Source organism: Temnothorax longispinosus, chromosome 12 (genome assembly GCF_030848805.1).
Source record: "Temnothorax longispinosus isolate EJ_2023e chromosome 12, Tlon_JGU_v1, whole genome shotgun sequence".
Taxonomy (NCBI): Eukaryota; Metazoa; Arthropoda; class Insecta; order Hymenoptera; family Formicidae; genus Temnothorax; species Temnothorax longispinosus.
The window spans coordinates 2,780,360-2,801,503 of record NC_092369.1 but is presented as its reverse complement, the minus strand read 5'-3'; the positions used below and the strand labels follow the sequence as shown (position 1 = coordinate 2,801,503).

The 21,144-nt window shown below is 36.7% G+C and overlaps 1 protein-coding gene across 4 annotated transcripts in view; it reads right to left on the bottom strand.

Annotated features, from left to right (window-relative positions):
• Nucleotides 1-21,144, bottom strand: part of Argl (Argininosuccinate lyase) — a 336,643-nt gene that overhangs the window by 23,688 nt on the left and 291,811 nt on the right. For all 4 annotated transcript variants that reach the window (XM_071794501.1, XM_071794503.1, XM_071794504.1 and 1 more), the window contains exon 8: nt 602-801. In XM_071794501.1, the coding sequence (XP_071650602.1) occupies nt 602-801 (200 nt within the window). The remainder of the gene's footprint in view (nt 1-601; nt 802-21,144) is intronic.

Genomic DNA, 21,144 nt, shown 5'->3' with positions numbered 1-21,144 from the left:
TATACTTACAGCAGAATACATAAATAATATGCTTTGTAATATATTACACTTTCCACGCGAACCGAGGTTCACGCACACCCCCCCGTGCTTTCGGGGGAGGTGCGGTAGTCCCGAAATAGTTCACGCATACACTTTCCACGCGAACCGAGGTTCACGCACACCCCCCCCCGTGCTTTCGGGGGAGGTGCGGTAGTACCGAAATAGTTCACGCATACACTTTCCACGCGAACCGAGGTTCACGCACACCCCCCCCGTGCTTTCGGGGGAGGTGCGGTAGTCATCATTAAATACAAACAGTATATATTCAATTTATAACATCCTGTAGAATTACGAAGATTTTCCTATATTTTTTATCATTTTATCTAAAAAAATGGCTTTATCATAGGAGTCGCCAAAATTCCTTTTAAGGGCTTTCATTTTGACCCAAAACGAAGCTTTTCACAAAGTTTCATCGAAATCGGAGGGGGGCCGTTTTCGGAAGTTTATCCAAAAAATTGATTTAATATGTTAAACAAAAAGTACATTATTAATTAATTTCTTATTTTTGACATTATAACTTAAACAGTAAAAAAATTAAAATTTTAAACATGTATAAACAAACCTTTCCTAATATGGTACCAGTTTTTCCTCGTATTAATTCCATACAATCTGGATTGCGCTTCTGGGGCATTAAACTACTGCCAGTAGAATATTTATCAGCAAATTTGACGAAATTAAACTCCTGAGTGCTGTATATAATCAAATCTTCACAGAAACGGCTTAAGTGCACCGCTGATAATGATGACCAAAATAGAAATTCAGCTAAAGACAATAAAAGAAAAAATAATTTTAGTTATATTTTATTACATTAACTAATATAAGGTATGTACCTTACTATATACTTTATTTTAATACAAATTACAAATTTTTGATTAATTTTAATCTTTAGTATTAAAACATTTATAGTTTTTAAGTAATTCAAATTTTTTAAACTTGAATTAAAAGCCGTACTTTTCAAGTTAAGAATTTAAAAAATAAATTTTTTGAAACTTGTAAATTAAAACTACGATTATTAGAGAAATAAATAAACAAAATTGTGTTCTTTAATTAATTTTAAATAAATCCTATTTTAATAAAATGTTAATTTTAAGCTTAATTACAAAAACTACGGGGTTCTATCCCCCCGTTGTCTAAATAAAACTTTATAGTTCACTAATGCAGGTAATAAAAACATGAAAGTATAGAAGCATATAAATAATATTTTATTTATTTGAAATTAAAATATCTTTTAAATTAATAACTTTTCCAAAACTACTTCCTTATACAGAATAAAAACGAAGGTCAGTACGAAAGTATGTATGTAGGTTTATTGTTTCTCCCCGTAGGGCTTACAAGGCGTTTTTTTTTCTGAGGAACGTACCCAAACCTCTACATTACCAGATGGCGTTTTTTAGGGCTGTACCCAACACTGTAAAAAATTCTGTAAAATTACAAATATTATAGTGGGTAATTTTGAGACCCACTATAATAGTTGTAATTTTACAAAATTACAGTACGGAAGGAAAAAGTAATTTTGTATTACAATTACACAAATTAAGAATGTGTGGAAATTTACACCTATTATAGTGGGTCTCAAATTACCCACTATAATAGTTGTAAATTTTACAAAAATTTTTTACAGTGAACCCTTTACATCTATCGTCTTCCTACCCGACCTGACCATAGCGGCCTTTTACATTCTACTCCCTCCCTCCCTTCCTCGCCCTTTACCACTCCTTCCATTTCCCCTCCTCCTCATTCCATGCGATCTCCCTTCCGTCCACCCACAATCTCCTGTTCTCCACCCGCGTGTTTCTACCCTTCGCTCTCTCCTCTTTAGCCTTCTCCAGCAGCTTTCATCTCATCTTCCTTTCCTCCAGGAACAGGTCTTCATCCACCCCTATACCTCACACCCGCCTAATAACCCCACAACTATCCAGTAGCTCTTCTCTCTCCTTTTCATCTTCTAACTCCACTATTAAGACCTCTCTCCCTCCCTCCCCGCTTCTTTCCCATACCCTACCAATTCTCGGCATTTTGATCACCTTCTCTGCCACCCTTTCCATCAAGCCCCTCCTTTTGTCCGCGTCTCTCCCGTCCAGCCTCCTCCAGACCACATTCCTCTTTCTTCTTTCTCTTTGCACTCTCTCCTCCTCCAATCTTTTCACTCTCTCCGTCAGGCTCTTCGACTTCTTGCTCTCTACCTTCTCTCTTCTTTCTACCCCCTTCTGTGGCTCTTCACTCTTCACCTTGTACTTCATCTTCTCCGGCGTCTTCGGCTCCCCTACCTCCCTTTCCACGTCCGCTCTTTCTCTCCCTCTCTGCTCCTCCCCTCGTCCTGCCGGCACATTCAGTCCTCGCATACCGGCTCTTCTCTTTGCCTCTTCATCCACCCATCTTCTGATACTCTCACCTTTGTCCCAGACAAGCTTCCTCTCTTCCTCTCCCCCTTCCTTGGAATCGCTCCACGCCTCTTCTTTCTCTGATGCCGCCTGCACCCCCCCATCCTTCTTCTCTCCTGCGGGTATTCCTCCCGGTTTCTTCCGCCGCTCCTCTTCGCCGCACCTCTCTTCCGGTTTGGTCCCTGCCTCACTCCTTGTACCCTCTCCTCTTTCAGCCCCCCTTTCCCTTCTCTCAAGCAGCCTTCTATCTTTTCCAGTTCGTCCGCTATCCTACCCCACACCCTCATCATGCTCTGCGACTCTTCCATCCTCCGCTCTCCTCAGTACTCTCCGTTCGATCTTCCACCTGTTCTTGCGGGTCCCTACTTTCACCTACAAACATAACTTTCTCAGACCCTGCCTTCCTCTCTTCCTTCTCTCTCACTCTCCTCTAACCCCTGAGTGTGTTATATGTGTATGTGCGCACCCATTCAGACATTGTCCTCCCCCTTCTTTTCCCTACTTACTTTGCTCTCTCCTTGACATCGCCTGCTCTTACTTTCCTCTCTTCTGCTGTTCTCCACGCCTTTCTGCAGTTTTCTTAAAATCTCTCTTCACTTTGCTATCTTCTTTCCGGCCTCTCCATCATATATACTTTTCGCCATGCTACCATCTACCTGCCATCGACGTCCATACTTCTCCTCGATCGACCCTTCCTCTCGATCCATCGATTCGGTGGTCGATTTCACCCGCTCCATCTCATTGGCCGTCTTGCTGTGCACTTGCGCGCTCGCCTTAAGGCTCCGGCCTGCTCTGGTCGCAGCGCGCTCCAGCGCATCCCTTCCTACCGTCCCGCAGTGGTGCCAACGTGCTCTTTCGGAGCAGTCGACTCCCCGCGTCGGCTCGGACCGATGCCGCCCCTGCGCTTTCTTCTCACCGACAGCCAACCAGCAGGTCACATATGTCCTCTTCCGTCCATCACGTCCTGCTCCAGTCATTGCTCCCCCTCCGCCGCCTCTCTCCTCCTCCGACCCCGTCGACCCCCTTTCCTTCCTCATCGTCGTCCTAACCTCACTCTCCGCTCGCTTCTTTTTTCACGATTTCCGTCCGTATTTTCTCGAAACCGCCCTCACCTCCAATGCCTCTGCTTCTTTTCAGCTTGCTCTACATCTTTCTTTACTCCTGCACCTCCACCCCTTCACACAACCACATCTGCAGCTCCATTTCCGCCTCCTCTAACTTTCCACCTGTTCACCCGCCGAGAGCTAACGGGTGACCCCCCAGTACAAAAGTAATACCTTCTAATTTTTTTTTTAATCTGGCGCTATAAAAAATGTGTTTCACTGAGTTACTTGAAGTCTCTAATTGCACAATTGTAACGTGACATTGTGTGTCCATCATAAGAGCCTAGTGGCTCGTGCGTTAACTTCCATAGAGAGGAAGTGGACCTACCCTTATGAAAAAAGTACACTTAACTTTGATGGTTAACACTCAAATTTGAGTGTTAACACTAAACTTACGCCCAAATTTGAGAGTTAACACTCAAATTTGGGCGTAAGTTTAGTGTTTGTCATCAAAGTTAAGTGTCAACACTTAAATTTAGGTGTATATTGAGTGTTGACCATTAAGGTTTAGATAAGTTGTGGGTTTAATCTTTAATGATGAGTGTATATTGGGAGTTTGTTCTCAATGATAAGTGTAAGTTGGAGATTAAACCTCAATATTTAGTGTAGGTTGGAGATTGATCCTCATCGTTGGATGTTGGTTTGGTGTTAACAGGGTGTTAACCTTTAATGTTCTATGTCGATTTAATCAGTGTCCCCATGATCCCTTCATCGTTAGGTATCGTTTAAATGTTATTGTGTTAATCTTTGTTAAGTGTCAATTGACGGCTTGGTTTATTGGAAAAGTGTTTCAGTTAAAAGTTGAAAGGTTTGAAGGGGGCCAATAGACGATCTTATTGGATTTTGGATCCAGGGCCTGTATTGAGCCCAATAGGGCCTAAATCAAATTTTTTAAATAAAAACCCTTATTTTTTATTGTACCATCTTTCTCTATATGTGTATATATATGTGTGTGTATATATATATATATATATATATATAAAAACTTTGCATAGTGTGTGGTGATGTTCTCTTTTGCGGGTATGTATTATCGGCGGAAGCAAATTAAGAACATCTAAATATGGGGTTTATTCTCTTTGGGTGTTACTTTTATTTGAGGGTTCATATTTTTAGGGTATATACCGTCATTCTTAAGGATTAACCATTAATTGAAGGTTAACTATCACTTGAAGGTTAACCATCATCCAAAGAAAAACCCTTAAAGTTTGGTGTGATTTTGGACTGCCAATTGAAGGTTAACCTTTAAATGATGGTTAACCTTCAATTGGGGGTCCAAAATCACACCCAACTTTAAGGGTTTTTCTATGGTGTTTTTTTTACGGTTAAAACCAAAAGTTGAGTGTATTTTTCCATAAGGGTACGCGTTGCATGCGAATTACTAGATGCAATGCTTCGACCGGGAGCGATAATTTCAGAGTTCAGAGAGCAAGAGGAGGCGCCGGACGGAGCTGAACAAGTGAAAACTTGGACTAGAGGAGAGCTCTCTACTCTACGGCACTGCATAGTGGGACGTTTGTATCTGTCTTTTTTTTGCCAAATTAGAAAGATTGGTTTTTATGAAATTAATTTGTGTACATAAGGGTTCATAGGGTCGCTGATTCCAAATTTGACATAAAAAACTTGAAATTTGAAATGGCGGATCCAATATGGCAGCCGAAAGTATTAAAAATTGTTTTGCATGAAAATGAGACCCAAGACGTCTTGGAGGTCACTGAATCTGAATCTGACATCAAAAACTTGAAACTTAAAATGGCTGATCCTATCAGTTTCACAGCTGCAGCCATTTTGAAATTCAAGTTTTTGATGTCGGATTCAGCGAAAAAACTTCCGAGTGAACATTTTCGACTATAACAACGAACTTGCCGAATTGGGTACAAACAGTTGATTGTAGTATGTAAAATTGTCTCTGCTTACAAAAATCATATCTTACGAAGTGGTTCCTAGAAGAAGCTTTACTAAATAATTTTGAAAAGAATAGTGTCCCACCTAACATCTGAATTCAAATTTATCTTGTTATCGTTTGTTATCCGGAAGTACTGGTTCTTTAAATACCAGAAAATGGTTAAACCAGTATTTCTTTTTTTTACTTCAAGTAGAAGGTTTTCTCACCCAAAGTAGTCAAAGTTCAATTTATTATTATTATTTTCAATAATTAGCTTGTGTTAAAGCTCTAAATCCGAAGAAAAGGCGGAACGTTATCGCGAGACTATGCTTCCAAATGAAGGCATTCGCATCTCAAGCCGTTGTCGAAGCATGCGCTCGTGATCATTACGTGCTCTTTCTCGCAATATTGCCGAGAGGGCAAGTGTTGTTTCCGCGGAGCGGTTCGTTAGCTTTGGGAAAAGGAGAGGATCCCGAATCGTAATAGAAGAACACGGGACAGTCAGAATAGCTCGGTTCTCTAAGGCTCACGAGTCCTTGCGGTTTCGGTATCTTCAAATCTTAAACCAGTTGTTATCGCAGACAATACAGCAAGTTATAAACTTTAAAATAAAGTTAATTTAAGTGCACCACCGACTCCTGTAATATTTTCCTTCCGATGCGAGCCTTCAGTTAAGGCTGTACCAGCCTCCATCCGGGGAGTCTAGCGCTTCCGCTCAAACGGAATTCACGATTGCCGAAACAGCTTGTGCTAAAAAAGTATTTGAAACAATGGTTTGTAAATCTTCAATATTTAAGGAGAGAAAAAATATCAAAGAAACAAGTTTTTTCGCAATTTCAACGTACAATTTTGCACAAATTGGAATGCTTAAAAATACTTTGCGTGGAACAAATTGTCACAAATTTTTTTTTATTTGTTATTAGTATTTGTCAAAGCTTTTAGAATTTTAAAATATTATAAAATTTCACTTTCATTTTTGCCATTTTTGGTCAAAGAAACAGGTACAAACGTCCCACTATGCATTATAAAGGAGGCCCCGCAATGGAGTTGCCTCTAAGGATACCTTCGCCTTGGCGAGCAGAGAGGACGAGGAGATGCCCTGGGAATCTTCGACCAAAGAATGCCCGGGGGAAATCCTCTTAACAAAAAGGCAAGTTGCCATGTGAGGAACCGAGATGCGAAATTTCCGCGCGTGGCGCAGGAAAGCGACGATGCTACCTCCGATATCCGCTAATTGGCGCCACCCGGCGTGTCGAGGGCGCGCCTGCCGCCAAAATCGGCACCGGAAGGATCGGCGCTCACTGTTAGGTTAATCGTGTGTGCGGAGTGCGAACAAACGTTAGATCGGACGAGGACGGCGGAGGAGCCATCGCACCTGGGTCTGTGTTACGAATGTGAACGGCCGGCAATCTCGAGGATCAGGTAACCGGTTGTATGGTCAAGATGGCCGTGATCGTATACCATGTCGCGAAAGTGTGGCGTATTATAGGATCCTTGGGGTTCCGCCATTTCATGATTTGAGTCTCGTATCGTGCCACATCTGAATCTTTCGGGTTTCGATCTGCGCCTGCCTTGTTGCACTCTGGCCTATTAAAGCTAATAGAGGAAAAGGTCCACTTCTTTGACTCGACCCAGCAGTCACCGTGTCGTATTTTGTTGTACTGTGTCGTTACCGTGTCGTTTGTATAAAGTTCCGTATCGTGTCGAATTTGTTTCGGTCATTTCATACAGTGTCGAATTATCGTACCGCTTTCCGTAGAATTACCGTTCGGTCATATCGTTTTGCTCAGTGTCGAATTATCGTTTCTACCGTTACCGCTTTCCGCGAATTATCGTTCGATCATTTTTACTCGCGTTTCTCGTATTGTTAGTTATCTTGCTTGCGTTAGTTATAAGAGTAAAATCGCGCTATCATTAGTTATAAGAGTGAAATCGTATTCTTTAGTTACAAGAGTGGAATGTCTTGCTCGCGTTTTGCATGTTGCTAGTTTTACGAGTGAAATCCTTGTAAAGTCGTCAATGAATTAACAGCTATCCGATCCGCGGGATAAATAATGTCGCGTAAAGTGTCGAATTTCCGAAAGAGATTTTGAAAAATCGGAACAGATTTGATCCCGGATTAAGGTAAAATTCTAGTTTCCACTGCAATTTAGAGCAAAAGTGTTCGTCACAAAGTTGCAGAGCATACAATTTTCTACAACTTTTGTTTCAAACACTTTTTTCTCAGATAAATAGTTGACGAGTTATAGCAGAGGAAAGCGGAGAGCTTTTTTGTAATTTGTGAAAATAATGGATTTTCCATAGATTTGAAAGATTAATTATTATATTATTATTATATCATTATAATGTAAATACGTATAATATATCATTAATATATTATATTATGTACACATATACACACACATACATATATACATAGTACTTTAGGTCCATTTTAAATTAGCGCTATTTGTAGTAAAATTTTCGCAGAGGAACGAGCCTGGAAGCAATCGAAAGCTGAGAGTTTAAGCTTTAAAATACTTTTTTTAAACATCGCTCTGCGATTATTTTTCACGAAGATACGTAATTAAATGACGCAAAACCATTTAAATTGGTTTTATGCCATTTAATTATGTATCTTCGTAAAAAATGATATTTTGAAGCTTAGATTCTCAGCTTTTGATTGCTTCCAGGCTCGTTCCTCTGCGAAAATTTTACTACAAATGGCGCTAATTTAAAATAGACCTTGCAAAATTGCAAAAAAAAACTTTAACTTTGATGGCCTGTATGGGAAAAACGAAATTTTTTCAAATTTCATTGACTGTATAAAGGTGAACATTTCCTCTTTAAAATGTTTTTTTAAATATTGATCTGCGATCATTTTTCACAAAAATACGTAATTAACCCTTAACTAGCACACGTCCGCGATCGAACGTTATCTGCACACGGGGTGTTGTACACTTTGAACGTTGGGTACGGCAAAATGGAGGCTCCAATAGGCTTGAAAAAAATCAAGTACATACATTAAACACTGGAAAATGATACCCATTAGCCTAAACTATGAAATTTTTAGTTTTAAGGCTTCAAAAAAATTCTTGAAATAAATTTGTTACGAAAAAATATTGTTATTAATTAATTTTATGCAAAATTCATAGATTAACCGACCGAGAAAGATGCCTAAACTTGACGAAATTTGTTTTGGGGTGTTTGACACCCCGCGTGCTAATTAAGGGTTAAAGACGTAAAACTACTTAAATTGGTTACGTCATCTGATCTCAATTATAGAATAATTTTATCTGAAAGTAAATGAATATCGGCAAGCATAAGCCAGGTGTTTGAAATCGCAATAATTAGCATCGCGAAAAAGTCGCGTTCGGCTGCATGTCAGCACATGCACGCTCGCAATAATTAATATTCGCGTAAAATGTCGCATAAGATTTGTCACGGGAATATTCAGTATAGCATGGATCTTTCGGGATTAGCATTCTGGCAATTTCTCTAACATTGTCATCAACAATAAGGTCAAGCTTTGTTCAACGGTACGAACGACTTATTTATGCTTACACAAAGAAAAGATCCATGCTATAAACAAGGCAGTCAAAAACAGGTAACGATCGCTTGTGGTCGTCACTTGAAAACCGTGACGTAAGCACGGTGACGTAGGCCGCCGGTGACCAATCACCCTCGCGAAATCATCGGTAACTAGCTCGTAGGGAGCCTCTTTTCGGAGGTGATAAAAGACCGTCGCTGCGCCGCGGAAGAGGCTTGTCTGCCTTTTCGGCTATCCGCTCGCTTATCGCCAAGTATATCTCTATATACGACCGCTGTACTCCGCTTAAACCGCTTTTCTAGAAAACACCCGCTCTCGCTAGGTTTCGCCGCGATTATCGTGCTAATTTCTGTGCGCGCTCTCGGCACTTTGCCTGCAAAGAATTTCTGTAAATAACGTGTATATATTGAACATTAAACTTTAATTCGCTGTTACTTGCTGTGTCGTTACTTGTGATCGTCTTGTTACCTCGCGCTACACCGCGCTACCGCGTGCTCTCGAACACCAGGTAAAATATTCTTTAGAATACTATCCTATTCAAGCCAACATTCAGGTATGCGAAAAGTGATATGCATTATAAGTATACATACGTTTCAAATTCGCGCACTTTTGCATGCGCGTGCGGCCACAGGGCATGTTCGTAGTCGATACAGCTCGTCGGTATGACAGGAATCATAACCTCATTTTTGTCAACTTTTACGTTTAATATCTCGCTTCGCCCGGCAGAGCGGCACTTTTTTCTGCCAAATTTGGTCGTTTTGTGCAAAATCGCGTCGATTAAGCCTAAGTTCAACGAAATCGGTGAGGAGGCCACTATTCTTCAGATTTACCTTAATGCATGTTTTGCTGAATACCATTTGCCTAAAAAGCGTTCAGGCAAATGCTATTTGCCTAGGAAAATAGCATTTGACTAGGAAAATAGCAATAATAAATAGGTGAGAACTATTTGACCAGGCAGATAGCATTTGCCTAGTCAGAATCTATTTTCCTAAAATAACCATTTACCTACGACATATACATCTTCTTGGAGTGTTTATAAATATTTGAAAAAATTGGAGTGCTATTGCAACAGTACATTCTTAAGACAAAATCAAGTAAAAAAATCCTCTATACCACTTTTTCCTCTGGCAAACAATTATCAAGATATTATAAGCTAAATATTAAAAAAGTTACCAAGTTTTCCTTGAATATCTCAAAGAGTATTAGGCAAATAAAAGAAATTTTCGAACAAAAGTTGTTCAAATTAATTAATAGAGAAAGATGGTACAATAAAAAATAGGGGTTTTTTTTTAAAAAATTTGACTTAGGCCCTACCCAGCGAGAAATGACCCATTGAATCGACGTCTAATTGACGTCGAAATCATCGATATTACATCATATCAAAATATTGCTCGAAATTTGAAGCTTATTTCGATGTTTGTGCTATATGACATTTTTTAAAAGAAGAGATTATTTGTGACATTCATCGCGCTAGATCGGCCTAGACTGTAAACAGGCAAATTATGTATTTTCTGTTAAGACATCGATATTTCATCATTTCGATATCGATTCGAAGCTATTTTGATTTTCCTGTCAAATATATAATAACATTGCCATTATATAGAATGCAATATGAATAAAAATTACATTGTATTGGCAGACATGGATAATGTAAATATTTTATGATTTGAGCATTATAATAATTGCTTACAATATTAATTTTTTAAGGTTTCTATTTCCATTAAATAGTTACTTTATAACTGTAAAAGTCACAACAAAATTCCTGTTTATAATTTGACAATTTTGAAAATTAAAATATTATGTAATAGATACATTTTCAGTACTACATCCGCTCATTTATTAAACAAGAAATTAAATTAAGCAACTAATTAAATTATTAATATTAAGTATTAATACAATAAGATATTTGTATTTACATTTATCAAAATAAAAAATAAGTTGAATTATAAAAATAAATATTAATAATTGGACTTATTAAAAATTAAATAATTTGTTCAAATATTGCGCTTGAATTCTTTTCGCGTTTTACAACGCCCGATCGTTTCACATTAGATGGCGCGACGCGCGAGTTGCCACTCTCAAAGAACCCCCGCCTCCTTCCTCACTTGTTATGGCCGCACTTGCTTGCGTTTCTTCGAACGTGTCGAGACCGTTACCTCTTTCTTGACAGATTGATCGTTGCGGCGTGTGTTCTGGGGCCCGATTCTCTATGACAAACGTAGGCGTAAACTCTGCTCTAACAGAAAAGCTGCAAGCTTATTGGCTAAAAACTGTGCGATAGCTAATCAATTTGCAGCCTTTCTGTTAAAGCAGAGTTTGCGCATACGTTTCTCGTTAGAGAATCGGGCCCCTGGAGACCAATCGAGCGAGAGTCGGATCACCAGGGAGAGCTCACCGCCAGGAAAGGGAGAGCTGCGGCGGCTAGCGTCCAAAAGGGAGGATCAAGGCGAGGAGTCCGGTCCAGCGAGCGGGGCTCTTAAGAGATTCTCATTAGGACGCCATATTTGAAAACAGACATTAGTCAAAAAAGTACAAGGGCCTCTGCTAGAGTTTATATTCGTTTTGAGATCTGAGAATTACTTTCATTCTTATGGCTCTGTTCACTCAATTTCTTTCACGTCAACATATTTTTTTTTTTTGTAGATAACTACACATAATAAAGACAAAATTGACTTCAAAGGAACTCTCTTTCTGTCGCTCACCTATCTAAGAATTCTAGACAAACCTGCCGTGTTTGCCATTACTTTTTAAACATAATTAAATTAAATAAAAAAATTAAATAATTAAAAATAAATATTAGAGACAGAAAGTAAAAAAGTTTTTATATATAGGCACCTATATACAGGCATTATACTAATTATAATTGTATTCAGCAGAAAGCTGCTTTACAACTACAGTTGTAAAATTCGTGAATTTGTAAGGTTTTATTTCGTGTGCCAATTATTTCCACCAATTATCTCAGATATATTAAACTTTGCGTAGTGTGTGGTGATGTTCTCTTTTGCGGGTATGTATTATCGGCGGAAGCAAATTGAGAACATTTAAATATGGGGTTTATTCTCTTTGGGTTACTTTCATTTGAAGGTTCATATTTTTAGGGTTTATATTTTCATTATTTTTAAGGATTAACCATTAATTGAAGGTTAATTATCATTTGAAGGTTAACCATCCAAAGAAAAACCCTTAAAGTTGGGTGTGATTTTGGACCGCCAATTGAAGGTTAACCTTCAAATGATGGTTAACCTTCAATTGGCGGTCCGAAATCACACCCAATTTTAAGGGTTTTTCTATGGTGTTTTTTTTAACGGTTAATACTAAAAGTTGAGTGTATTTTTCCATAAAGAAAGCAAAAAAAATTTAAAGAAAAAAATAGTAGAAGTAACAAGGGTCGGACTCCGGGCAGTATTTTAGCAGTCAGATGTCCTACCGCACTGCTACACACAATTTCGATGTTGAGTGTTATCTCACGGTATATTTGTCACGTTGAAATCTTTTTTTGTTAATTACTTTTGAACGACTGGCCAGTGCTAATATTTTACGTACATACTCAGAGATTGCTTCCTAATAAACTGAGAGGTCTATTCTGTAAACGTTAACATCATTACGTGCTTTGCGCAGATATAATATACCATAGAAATGATGCGCAAAGCACGTAACAATATCGTTATCATTTACAGAATAGGCTTCTCAGTTTATTAGGGGGCAACCTCTGAGTATGTACGTGAAATATTAGCACTGGCCAGCCGTTCAAAAGTAATTAACAAAAAAAAGATTTCAGCGTGACATATATACCCGTGAGGTAAAACTCAATATCGAAGTTGTGTGTAGCAGTGCGGTAGGACATCTGACTGTTAAAATGTCTTGAGGCAGACCCTTGTTATTTCTATTTTTTTTTTTTACAGAATAGGCGCCTGAGTGTCATTATCTGCGCTTCCTAACGCGTGCCATCATACCATGCTGAGAACGCTTATCTATCTATAGAACTATCTACAAAGCCAATAAAAAGATATTCGTATTTTAAAAAGCGTTCCATTATTACGTGTCGTGAGACGGCGAAAACGACAGCACCGCTACCGGCGCATGAAGGGCCGGTACGAGGGCGACAAGGCGGGATCAACAAAGTAAGTAATAATACGTATTGTCGGTAATACACATATATGTACACACACATACGTACGTACGTATGTACAATGAGGTGCATAAATGAGTTCCGTTCTCGGTGCAGAACGGTGCAGATGAGCGCGCTACCTCTAGGTGAGTTACCCATCCATTTACCGACACGGTCGATAAAAAGTACGAACGCAGAACCGCGAACGCGTAAAAATGGTCAGTCACGCCGTATTGCTCGCGCGTGCATTTGATTAAAAGATTGCACACAAAATATTAATTTTGTGTGCAAATTGCATTTAACATGCTATTCTTTTAATCAGAACACAAAATTAATATTTATTACATACAGTATAACAATCATAGGTAATTATGTAATTGTAATTATATTACGCATCTGTAATCTATTATTCCACCGCCTAAGTATGTGTTTAGTGGAATAATATAATTACAAATAATATGATAATTATAAGTGCAACATAATTACCTATAATTATTCCATTGTATATGTAATGCATATGTATTACATATGTATGTAGGCATTATTTTCAGTATCTTATTTATAAGTAAATAAAATATTAAAATTAAAATATAAATTGAAAGAGGATGTAAGGGTCACACGCGGTTTAAGATGCGTTTTAATATTAATAATGATGTATTCTTTAAAATCTAATCGTTTCGTCTCCAGTTCGAGCCGTCTTCAGTGGTATAAAGTTAACAACAATAATAAAATATTCTCCTTAACAATCTGGTTTAAATTTACTGTTCCCAAATTTTTACAAAAACTTAATAAGACTACAAGATCCAAATCAAGAACAATGGCCTGACAGATCCTTTACCATATGTTCATACCATTTTTATTTGACTCTGCGATATATTCGTTCTCCAGGCTTGATTTGGATCTTGTAGTCTTATTAGGTTTCTGTAAAAATTTGGAAACAGTAAATTTATCGGGTTATTAAGGAGAATATTTTCTTATTGTTGTTAACTTTATACCACTGAAGACGGCTCGAACTGGAGACGAAACGATTGGATTTTAAAGAATACATCATTATTAATATTAAAACGCATCTTGAACCGCGTGTGACCCTTACATCCTCTCCCAATTTATATTTTAATTTTAATATTTTATTTACTTATAAATAAGATACTGAAAATAATGCCTACATACATATGTAATACATATGCATTACATATACAATGGAATAATTATAGGTAATTATGTTGCACTTATAATTATCATATTATTTGTAATTATATTATTCCATTAAACACATACTTAGGCGGTGGAATAATAGATTACAGATGCGTAATATAATTACAATTACATAATTACCTATGATTGTTATACTGTATGTAATAAATATTAATTTTGTGTTCTGATTAAAAGAATAGCATGTTAAATGCAATTTGCACACAAAATTAATATTTTGTGTGCAATCTTTTAATCAAATGCACGCGCGAGCAATACGGCGTGACTGACCATTTTTACGCGTTTGCGGTTCTGCGTTCGTACTTTTTATCGACCGTGTCGGTAAATGGATGGGTAACCCACCTAGAGGTAGCGCGCTCATCTGCACCGTTCTGCACCGAGAACGGAACTCATTTATGCACCTCATTGTACATACACACATATACATATGCATGGCGTCATAAATGCTTTCCTATCTGAAGATAGCCGCGCCCGAATCAAATAATAACATATTATTAATTAGGATTTTAGACAATACGATTAGGCCAGTCATATTAGACATTAAACCTTCCAATTAATCTTCCCAGGTCGCAACCACCATGAATCGCTTTGATTTAAGGTGCTATAAGTGAGATTTAATTTTCTTCGCAAAATTAATGGGGGATAAAAAGTTATTAACAATATTATCAACAAAAAACGCGATTTTTTTATTTTTTCTCAAATATCTCGAAAACTAAGTAAGATAGGGTAACTAACTATACATACCTTTTTTGTAGAGCATAAAATTATCTACAATAATGATTTGAACAACATTTACCCAAGCAGCATTTTGACATCCGCCCGACGTTAAGATAAACACACTTAACGTTGGTATCCAACGTTTTCGCTACGTCGTTTCAACCCTCTTTTGCACTAATTTGGGGAATCAAATTTAGGTTGTACCAACGTTGGGATCCGACTTATATAAGTTAAATTGAGGTTACATTTTTTCCACCAGTTTTAACGTTGGTATAAGTAATTTTTGTAAACTTTGATTTTGTACACTCTGCTAGACCTGAGGTTATTTTGTCACAACGTACATTTTAGGTGTAGTTTTCGTGCTTCCATTCAAACCATATGACGGCATTGGTGTAATAAATGTATCATAATACGTACTTATCAATTTGGCACAAATAAAATGGCTCTGTAGGAAAAATATAGTTTGCGCAGTCTTTGATACTATTGTAATTTTGCCATAAATACACGAACCCAGCACTGAAAATGTATAACAAAACTCACTTTATTGATAAATGTGGAAATGATAGGTCGAAATTAGACGAATCCCTTCTAAAATATTCCAATTTACTAAATATTCTAATAAATAACTAAAATTTTCAAAGTGTAGATTTTAATTTTTTTTTCATCAAAATTACTTTTAAGATAAATATGTTGTCAAAACCTTAACAACAGATATTATATAAATGCTTTAAATTGTTAATAAAGTGCGTTAAAAAATATAAATCTAAATATACTGGAAAATGGCGGATTATTTGCCTTCCTCTTTGAGGAATGAAAATGGCGAAGTCAGCGTTCCACACTATATCAAACTTTACGTAGTAAAAGGTGCGATAAATTCTACTAAGATTTGTCTTCTCGTATAAAATAATGAACTTTTTCAGACTTTTGCAAACTAATAGTATACCACTGTAGGCAAAATTGTACCTATATTGACTAAAAGTCTTAACAAGGTCGCCAAACTGACTTAACATGTCGATAAAGTACCGATTAGTTGAAAATTAGTTCTATACTAGATTAGTTCTATACTAGATTTGCGAATGAGTCGTATATCTTAACCAAATCCGACCTATGCAATACCATCTATGGTGATCTAGAGCATGGTTATGGCAGCCGTGCAGCCGAGCGACGATAACCGCGTGAGATGAGATGGACCGGTTCGGCCGTGGATCGTCAACATTCGTCGCATAGTCCTCGTAGCTCACGCACGACGCCGCGAATTGCCGTCGGCGATGCCCGCTTGACGCAGCAGTAATCTGCTATCTGCTCTATATTCTTTTAGGCAAAATTTGTTACCATTTCTCGCGATTTCTTAACGTCAGTCAGAAATGACCACAGGCGACGTTTCACAACGTTAGCGTTTTACAACGTTTGATAACAAAACGTTGGTTTACGTTGGGAATTACGTATTGAAGTCGCTCGAAAAGTGTGGTGCAGAGTATAACGTCAGGCGAACGTTAAATATCTTAACGTCGGGTAATAGGACTTAAACTGTTTCAAATTTGACGTTGGGAAAGTGATAAAAAAAGCACGTTGTAATTTTAATGTTAAGACAACGTCCAAAAAACGTTAGTAATTATAAGTTACATTTTATAACTTTCTTGGACCGCTTACAACGTTGTGATTAGTAGAAAAGTAGTCCTTAGTCGGAAAGTTAACCGAAAAATGATGCTTGGGTATCGTCAAGTCAGTCATTTAGCTTGCACACGCCGTCAAACTCCAAGACTTGCATCCCGAAAACCTTCGATTTCGTCATTTTTTTTTATGTTGCGCCAGTGATTTTTATCCGTCATTTAAATTAGAATTAAAAATCCCCCCAAAATTACACATTATCTGACAATGAGAACTACAAAAAGTACTTTTCATGATGAATAAATGAGAAGTCAAGGCAGTAAGGGTCAGACGCTGATCCTGGGGCGTAAATTCAATAGAATTTATTATTTTTCTTCACATTCCAAACAGTGTTCGATAAGTTTCGGCTCAGTTTTGACTCACATCATTGTTGATTGCTGTGCCGATGGGATCGTTTAGTTTCGTCGTTTACTTTTTAAACTGTATATTACTCTGTATTCCCTGGCTCTCAGACCGATTGGTGAGTTTCATAAGATTCTTTTTCAAAATTGTTACTTTATCCTAACATATTTACAGATATGGATCTTTTAGTCTGTGTTTCTAACCGTTGAATCATGAAACTCGCCATAGGGAAGTGAGAACGCTCTAATTATTGCAACGGCTGAAGATGGCTCAAAACTGAGCCGAAACGTATCGAACACTGTTTGGAATGTGAAGAGAAATAATAAATTCTATTGAATTTACGCCCCAGGATCAGCGTCTGACCCTTACTGCCCTGACTTCTCATTTATTGAACTTTTGGGGGTCCTTATTTATGATTTAACTTTTCATGATGCAACCGATTTTTCAGACCCTTTTTCTTTAGTTTGTTGCTATGTAAGCAAAATTTGAAAAATTTTTTTTGGTTGATCATGAATTTTTTAATTTTTGTCGAAGATAGATTGCAAAATGTTCGTTCTAGAAAAATAACTGACTACTGAACATTTTTACTGGATTATATAAAAATCCGTAAGAAAAAAATTTTTCTTTTTTTCTATTAGTCCTGGCATTTTGAAATTTTAGCACGTTATTACACACGACTGAATGTATTTAAAGAAAAAAAACTAGTTCAATTGAGCATGGCACTTTTGAGATAATTAATTTTTTATTCGTTTTTCATGAAAAAAATAGTAAAAATTAATATGGTAAAAAATGGAAATTAACAGCTAAAAATACAAGAAAAATCCAACATTTTTTATGTATACAATTTTTTTTTACATAGAAGAACTTTTTAAGTTAAAAATTTCCGAAAATATCAATTCTTGAAAAAAAACTCAAACTTCAACTGTTGATATCTACTGAAATAACGTCCATAAAATTTTGAAAAAAATTGAGAAGAAACCTATTATTTAGTACAATAACATACTGCAAAACAAAAGAAATCGGTGAATGCAAGTGAAAAAAAAAGTTGAGATACCATGGAATACCCCATATGTACATATATGTATATTGTTTGCACAAGCTCGCGCACAAGCCTGAACTCTAGAATTAGATGAGGAAGGAACAAATAATAAAGAATCCGTTTATTGAGAGAGAGATTGCGTTTAGTAATTTATGTAATTTAAAATGGCTAGATTGGGCAGAATACCAAAGAATACCAACATTTGTTGCATAGGAGAAGGGAAACTGCCCGAAAACCTTCCCAGTATTCGTGAACAAATTATTACATAGATTATATAAAATACAATAGAAATACAATAAATGTATAAAACACATAAAAGAAACAAATCAATAGTTATTATAGTACAGTCCTTTCCTTTTATTTATGACAAAATATAATTGTACTCACTGATGCATTTCTTTGTTATGTAATCAGGTTTATTATCAAGGACATATTAACCCTTCGCCCGTAATCTGGGTCGTAAATGGCACAAGCCGAAATTCAAAATAGAATACCGCCGAAATGAAAAGGGGGGGGGCTTGCTTTTCCTCGTAAAAAAAGTAGGTAGTGGGGAGAACTCATGCCCAAAGTTTCGTTGGAATTCGCCAGTGTGTGCTTGACCAGCAGCGAGTCAAAGTGCGTCCAGTGCCAATATTGACCCTGATTACGGACAGTGCCAGACTTTCGTGCAAGGAAGTAAAATTAATTTAACGTCATTTTCATATTACTACAGTTATTTTTAACTTATATAAGTGATATTTTTTTATGATTGTGTATATTATATATGTATATAACCTCAAAATGTGAGTGGATGAAAACACGTGTAAAAAGAAATTACATGTACTTTCAGAGTACAATGGATGATCAAGCAACAAATATCAGATATTATTTACGAGAAAGACGATTTTATATGATTTTTTAATAAAATAATGTAAAAATTACGCTAAAAGTCTTATTTTTCTTTAACCCGAAAAACGCCATTTTCAATCCTCAGAATAATTATACTTTTTAAAAATGACCCATATACAGAATTTTTTTCTTGAAAGTACACATATTTAACTATAAAATTTCGTTGGAATTTTTTATTTTGATTTAAAATTCAATGAGATATGATTTTTTTAATAAAAATGGATTTTTATCAATTTTTTGCATAAAGAATTATTTATAAACAATTTATTTTATAATGAATCGCTAAATAAACTTTGGGATTATAAAATAGGATAGTATACAAGTATTACAGAATTTTTTCAGATTTTTTGAACATTATTTACTAGGTCAAAATAACGACAGGACATTTGCGACCCAGATTACGGACGATGCCAGTCAAATTATAGTTTACGGGCGAAGGTTTAATAATATGTAAGCTCATAATTTCTATTGACGTAGTCAAAATAAAACAGATCACGTAATATCAAGAAAGGACTGTTCAATTAGTCAAACAAATCAATTAGAATATAAAATTCACTTCAAACATAATTGAAATAGTAACTGAAATAATGTATCAATCTTTGAATTCTTAATAATAATTAATTTTCATTGGCCTTTTACGATCTACCATATATAGACAGTTTGTTCTCGAACGAATAACTCATTTTCAGCAAAATCATGTATTCAGTAAAAGAAAATAAAGTATAAGAATTTCTCAATTTCTCATATTCATAGGCCTTTGGTTTTCGATTGACACATTAATTCACTTTAGTATGAACATAATAATTCGCAAAATACTTAGTAGAATAATTATCAAGTCATTGAGAAGTAACTTTTATAGTAACGCACGGAATTAGTCACTCGATAGTTTTATCACAACGCAAGAAACGACCAATATAATCCGCAATGAACGTATTCTCATTTCATATGTAATACAAATAAAAGTACACAATGTTCGCAAATTAACGTAATAAACTATAAGAGATATTGTCTAATCAATGAGAAAGAAACAATCGCACAAAGAAGAAATAAAGTTTTTTACTTGTCACGAAAATGGTTGCAACCGAACGATTAATAATTTACTTTACTTTAAACTGAGCTCAGTATTATAATTTGACTCGAAATGAACTTTAATATCTTTTCAAAAGGCGAGGAAGTTTTCCTCTTACTTGCTCTCGTGATCTCTGAGAGGATTGATTATCTCTCTCGTTTATCCAAGACTTCGAAAGGGCTCGTGATTCCTGTCGAAAAGGCTCTCTCGAACGTTGCAGCAAATGGCTGCCTTTCTTCGTTCCACGTGCCGGCATGGCTCGCCGGGACGCATATCCCTGGATTCCTCTCGGTGACGATTGTAGTTTCCCGTATCTTTCGTTGATTGAGATATTAGAAGTAATTATGTTACTACGACACACGGCGAGGCAGATCTCAGCTACCTCACAACTTAACGACACGATGCTCAAAGGATGACGCAATTATATATCGAACTTAGCTACAACGCACGATGTATCGTGCACGAGATCTGGGTAACGAATGCTCGTTCGCTCGGGCTGCGCGCCCCTCCCAACATGCTCAAGCATGCGCGGTAAACACGTGCCTCGCCGCCTGGGACGCAACGTTGTCGGCGCCGCTCGCGCGCTTTTTCCGCGAACTATGTAGAATGCGCGGCCCGACCTATTGTATTACAACCGCCACAGATGGCCGCAAAAAAGAACAACACAATCTCTCTCTCTCTCTCTTTCAACTTCAAACATATATACATATATATATATATATATATATATATATATATATATGTAGGTCCGGAAGTATGTTCCGGGACTTTTATTTTTGATATTGGTATATTCCGGGACATTTGGCAGTTTCCAGGACTGTCCTGGAAAAAATTCATGTCCTACGGCAATTTTCGGGACAGTTTTTTGAATCTGATTACATATATATGCGTTATATTCCAGGACTGTACATTTCAAAAAACGTAAACCATATTCTTGTAGCTTATCTCGAGACATGAAAAAAAGACATAGTTGCTTTTAAGAAAAAGTATGCAGATGCGTGTTGCAAATTACATATTTTTTCTTAAAGGAACTATGCTTTTTTTATACCAATTGATTCGTCTCATTATTCTGTGCATAAAATTATTAAGGTAACATTACCGAAAACTTGATGTTTTACAAGATATTTTGTATTTTATGTCAAAATACTAGAACTTTCAAGCCTTATA